We start from the raw sequence: 6,640 nt of genomic DNA on the forward strand, positions 1-6,640 counted from the left end.
ACTGTGTATACAAATATAATAATTCTATTTCCATATATCTCTACAGCCTACCTTAAAATTTAAACAGTTTACAAATTTCTTTTGATATTACAGGATCAAGTTTATACATTCATTCCTTGACTGATGTTCATATTAATGTTGTAACTTTCTTTTATAAAACTAGATTCAATGATATTCATTTCCAATGCATTCTTAGAACACACCAGCTTTTTTGCCCCTTCCCAGTTAATAGCATGATTGCTCTCACTAACATGTACAAATATACCACTATTTCCCTGTGCATATCTCACACATTGTTTATGTTGTTCTATTCTTTTTTCCAGTGCTTTCCCCGTTTGACCAATGTAAAAGTTGTCACAAGACTTACACAGGATTTTATATACACATCCTTTAGCATTGTCGGGGGAGTTCTTAATAAGTACCTGTTTCATTGTTTTATTGTTTTTAAAAACTACATTAACACCAAAATTCTTCAGGAGATGTGGGATATCTTTCATATTATTATTATAAGGTAGTACAAGCAAATTTATGTTGTTGTAAGGTTCTTTTTGGTTTTGATACATGGGCTTTTTTTTGCCCGCGCCTTCTAATGCGGCATTGTTTCAGGTAACCATTATTCTGAATATTTCAGTTTCTTGCCTGTGTTCCGAATCTTATCTATCTCCTCATCTATATATTCTGGGCTACATACCCGTAGTGCTCTTAGAAACATAGATGCAAACACTGATCTTTTAACCTTATTGTTTTGTCCAGAATAGAAATGTACATAGGAAGAAATATTAGTAGGTTTTCTGTAAACACTATACTTAAACCCACTACTATTTTTCCGTATGAGGACATCCAAAAAGGGTAGGCATTCATCTATTTCTATTTCCATAGTAAATTTAATTGATGGTACTAATTGATTTAACCTGGCCAAAAAGTTATTTACATCTTCGTTCCCTGGCCATACACTAATTATGTCGTCAACATATATAAACCAAGGTACATTGCGTGGAATTATATTGTTTAAAATTTTCTTTTCAAAATATTCCATATATAAATTACTTAGTACTGGGGACAGAGGGTTTCTCATTGCCATGCCAAAATTTTGTGAGTAGAATTTTCTATTAAATTCAAATTTACAATCTTTAACACATAATTCTATCAGTTCAATTAAGGTGCTATTAGAAAATGGAATATCCAGTTGCTTGTTTCTAATAATTCCGATAGAAACTCCAATAAATCATCAATAGGCACTTTTGTGAATAGAGATACTACATCAAAGCTCACAAGTTTTGATTCACTATTAACTTGTATATACACTATTTAATTCATCTATCAAATCCACATTATTCTTAATATTGGCATTAGAGATGTTACCTACCAATGGGTTAAGGATATCCACTAAATATTTCGCTAATTTATAAGATGCGGAACCCACTGAGCTGATAATTGGTCTGGCAGGGAAGTTCGTTTTATCGGATTGGAAAGATTCTCTGCAGGAATATTGTTATATGAATATGAGGAAGAAAGTGTATCAGAAGCTTAAACATAAACAAGACAACCAAATGAAACTCCTAATCGAAAGAAGCCCCTGGACTACCAACGCCAATCATGAATGTGTCGTCAATTTATCAAACAAGCATCTGGATAGTAATGTAACCAGTGCTTTAGGCTATGGTTTAAATTTTGTTGTTTTAACTGGAAGTATAAATAGTGTAGAAATTACTGAAGGATTGTGCAACTTGGAAAAATATAGTGATTTAAGTAGTGAAGAGGTCAGCATAATTAAGGGAGTGATTTATGGAAGTATGAAAAAGTCAGACACCACAAACGTACCCAAAAAATTTATGAATGCCATCAATGAACTGAAAAAAGATAAAGATATACACATGGCAAAAGCAGATGAATCAGGTGCCCTAGTAATTTTAAACAAAAATGAATACAAAAAAAAGGGGAAGTCTTTTGGGTGATAATAGCACTTATAAAGAATTAAATAAGAACCCGATAGAAAGTGTGAATAGTGGTTTCAATAAAAAAGTGAAAAATCTGCTAAAAAGTAACGAAAGCCTTATAAAGAAGTTGTGTGTGACCTCTCCATCGCTACCGTATATGTATGGTACGATAAAAACCCATAAAACAAACTTCCCTGCCAGACCAATTATCAGCTCAGTGGGTTCCGCACCTTATAAATTAGCGAAGTATTTAGTGGATATCCTTAACCCATTGGTAGGTAACATCTCTAATGCCAATATTAAGAATAATGTGGACTTGATAGATAACCTAAATAGTGTACAAGTTAATAGTGAATCGAAACTTGTGAGTTTTGATGTAGTATCTCTATTCACAAAAGTGCCTATTGATGATTTATTGGAGTTTCTATCGGAATTATTAGAAAACAAACAACTGGATATTCCATTTTCTAATAGCACCTTAATTGAACTGATAGAATTATGTGTTAAAGATTATAATTTGAATTCAATGGAGAATTCTACTCACAAAATTTTGGCATGGCAATGGGAAACCCTCTGTCCCCAGTACTAAGTAATTTATATATGGAATTTTTTGAAAAGAAAATTTTAAACAATACAATTCCACGCAATGTACCTTGCTTTAGATATGTTGACGACATAATTTGTGCATGGCCAGGGAACAAAGATATAAATAACTTTTTTGCCAGGTTAAATCAATTAGTACCATCAATTAAATTTACTATGGAAATAGAAAAAGATGAATGCCTACCCTTTTTGGATGTCCTCATACGGAGAAATGGTAGTGGGTTTAAGTATAGTGTTTACAGAAAACCTACTAATATTTCTTCCTATGTACATTTCTATTCTGGACAAAACAATAAGGTTAAAAGATCAGTGTTTGCATCTATGTTTCTAAGAGCACTACGGGTATGTAGCCCAGAATATATAGATGAGGACATAGATAAGATTCGGAATACAGGAAAGAAACTGTTATATTCAGATAATGTACTAAACAATGCATTAGAAGCGGCAAAAAAGACCATGTATCAAAACCAAAAAGAACCTTACAGCAACATAAATTTGCTTGTACTACCTTATAATAATAATATGAAAGATATCCCACATCTCCTGAAGAATTTTGGTGTTAATGTAGTTTTTAAAAACAATAAAACAATGAAACAGGTACTTATTAAGAACTCCCCCGACAATGCTAAAGGATGTGTATATAAAATCCTGTGTAAGTCTTGTGACAACTTTTACATTGGTCAAACGGGAAAGCACTGGAAAAAAGAATAGAACAACAAACAATGTGTGAGATATGCACAGGGAAATAGTGGTATGTTTGTACATGTTAGTGAGAACAATCATGCTATTAATTGGGAAGGGGCAAAATAGCTGGTGTGTTCTAAGAATGCATTGGAAATGAATATCATTGAATCTAGTTTTATAAAAGAAAGTTACAACAATAATATGAACATCAGTCAAGGAATGTATAAACTTGATCCTTTAATATCAAAAGAAATTTGTAAACTGTTTAAATTTTAAAGTAGGCTGTAGAGATATATGGAAATAGAATGATTATATTTGTAAACACAGTAAAGGGGGTAGTAGTGGTACTGAGATGTTCAACCTCGCCTCCCTGACACCTGTCAGGTGTGGACTTGTTGTCTCCTATGGTCGGTACCCTAAGCGGTAGTATCCCTTGAGAATTTATTGTAAATTTTAGCTCAATGATTTTTGAAAGCCACTCCTACCTTGACACCTGCCTGTGGGTGGATCTGCAGTCTCAAACGGTTGTGAGTATGTTCGTCAGTACTGTCTCTGTAGTATATATACTTGTGAATTCTAATACTATGTATCAGTCCTTTGTCAATGGCTTGAAAATAAAGCCGAAACCGGTCAGAACCTACACCCTGTCTCTTATTTTTCACATTATTAGATATGTGGAATAAACGAATCACGTGCTAAAGTGGATTATAATCATAAATATATATATATATATAATATTATATATATATATATATATATATATAGATATATATTATATATATATAATAATATATATATTCTTTCAAATCAGGCTATATAACAAAAACTGTTGCTTCAATGAAGGACAATGGCAAGTTCTTCCCAGATCAGTTCACTAGTAAACATTATGATGTTTTAAGATCTGAACCATTAAAGTCGTTAATGATAACCGGCAAATACAACACTTATAAATAAGGAAAGGAAACAACCACTATGAGGAATTGTCCATATGAAATTTTGCAAATATACGGAAGTAGTATGACATGTTTTAAAATTTATATTTTTCATTTAATAAGGATTTTGTTAGTTCTCAAATGAACAAATTTGACAAACCAAATGATACAATGTAAAAGAAGGGAGAAGAGAAAATCGTAAAATGCCTTGTTATAGATTTGCCGACGTTACAAAATAGAAAAGAATTTCTCAGTGGATCAATGGGAAAATCAGACACGATTAAAAAGGAATTAAAATATCTCTAAATCACAAGAGATAGTATTACTTTAACAAGCAGAATTGCCATTTTATTTAGTCTTCATCAGATAGTAATCTATAATTTAATCTTCGACGATAAAGCACAAACGAGGTTCCTTAAAAGACAATTCAGTGCCGTCTTGTTCACGGATCAGAATGATATCGATTCAGAAGTGACTCGCTGGAAAAAACTGATGACGGAAATAACGATTATGGCGGTGATCTTAATGAACATCATATGGTCTACGTAAGGCGAGTACAATCCTAACTTGTGATCCACGCCAACGCCATTCACAGGGTGATTACTCACTTTTCGTAACAATAAAAAGTAAATCCCTTGTTCTTGTTGTTCTTGTCTGTTCTGACAACAAAAATGAGGAAATGGTTTCGTCATATAAATTTACTCTTTTTTTTTTTTTTTTTTTTTTTTTCCCATCCGTATAGGACATGACAACCAGAACGTGATTCTAATTTTGATTCTGATGAAAGGACATGAAAACGGAAGGGGTCAAGGGACAAGTTTTCTTTTTAATTATAGATTTCTTTGTTTTCTTTCAGGGAGGATGGTGGTGGGTGGCGGGCGGGGGGGGGGGGGGGTGGGGGGTGGGGGGGGGGGGGGGGGGGGGGGGGGGGGGGGGGGGGGGGGGGGGAGCCGTCGGGGCGTAGCTCCCGGATTATATTTGTTGTTGCTCAAAATAATAGTCATCACGTCGGTCAAGTACGTTCTGCATAAATGGCATCACCTCTTGTTTTCATTTCTTCCTTTCAATTATATATATATATAGTATATAATATATTATATCTATTATATATATATATATATATATATATATGTATGTGTGTGTGTATCTATATATATATATATATATATATATATATATATATATATATATATATATAGATATATATATATATGATGATATATTCGTGCGTAATCCTGTCAGTCAAATTGCTCCGAATTCTTACATTATCCTACCAAAAACTGCAACGAAAATTCAATATATATATGTGTGTGTATATATATATATATATATATATATATATATATATATATATATATATATATATATATATATATATATATATATATATATATATATATATATATATATATATATGTGTGTGTATATATATATGTGTGTGTGTGTGTATATTCGCGCGTAATCCTGTCAGTCAAATTGCTCCGAATTCTTACATTATCCTACCAAAAACTGCAACGAAAATTCAAATTGCCGGAACAGGAACTAAACGCTGAACTGCTTGCGAGCTTTTTTCCTGCCATAGAACCTACCCATCTCCCCTACGGATGTAACAGAAATCATATCCGGCCATTCGTGCGGTAAAACTATATGTGAACATTTGTTTACGTTCTGTAAAGCCTTTTTGTCTATCGTCTTTTATGCTTATTTAAATACTGATTCCCTTTCAGTGATGCCAGTGTCATGAGTGGAATAATTGAGCTTGATTCTAGACGAGGTACAAAGCATCGTAATTTACCTCAATGACCCTTGCGCAAGCTAAAAAGCAAGTAGTTAACGCAGTGGCTTATTATGTACCTAGTAATCTCTAGTTTATTCCATAACACAATACACAGGGATGAATTCATGATGTCAGAAGGACGTCATTTCCGGTGTCCCATCCCAAGGTCATTCCCAAACGAGGTACAACAGGTAGACCTCCAGTTCCTCTTTTGTGATGCAGTCGGTCCATTCAGAAATAACCACTGGAACCTCCTTCGGTGCAGACGGACCTAGTGTGTCACCTGAATCCCAGCCCAGTGGTCACAACACTCAGTCTCCGGGAATAAATATAAACATTGCAGTCTTGGCGCTGGAATACCTCAAGCCAAGTTCTTTGGAAAGTTACTCTGCGACAGGAGTGAGTGTCGATTCGAGAAAATTTGGTGTTCTGGGGCCTCGTGCGGCCCCATGGCGGATGGTGATGGAGCAGGTGGAATTCTCAAGTGATTCTGACGTGAAGATAAGGCCGTACAATGATGCTTCGCTAGTGTAATATAACATGATGCCGTGAGTATTGATGGTTGTTTATTTACCTTTTGCCACGCACACTCGCAAACGCATTTCGTTGCTCTGAAAATGGAAATCCCTGTGGCGAAGTGTAGATTAGATCATACCAAAATGCGCATACAAAAATTACAATTTATTTGGATTTCGTTGGACTGCCTC

The 6,640-nt window shown here is 34.1% G+C and overlaps 1 protein-coding gene across 1 annotated transcript in view; it reads left to right on the forward strand.

Annotated features, from left to right (window-relative positions):
- The first annotated feature begins 6,164 nt into the window (after positions 1-6,164).
- Positions 6,165-6,640, forward strand: part of LOC135214798 (uncharacterized) — an 11,889-nt gene continuing 11,413 nt past the window's right edge. Inside the window, exon 1 of the mRNA XM_064249160.1 lies at positions 6,165-6,481. Within this exon, the coding sequence (XP_064105230.1) occupies positions 6,474-6,481 (8 nt within the window). The 5' untranslated portion in view covers positions 6,165-6,473. The remainder of the gene's footprint in view (positions 6,482-6,640) is intronic.

The sequence above is a fragment of the Macrobrachium nipponense genome, chromosome 46, assembly GCF_015104395.2.
Source record: "Macrobrachium nipponense isolate FS-2020 chromosome 46, ASM1510439v2, whole genome shotgun sequence".
In the NCBI taxonomy this organism is placed as follows: Eukaryota; Metazoa; Arthropoda; class Malacostraca; order Decapoda; family Palaemonidae; genus Macrobrachium; species Macrobrachium nipponense.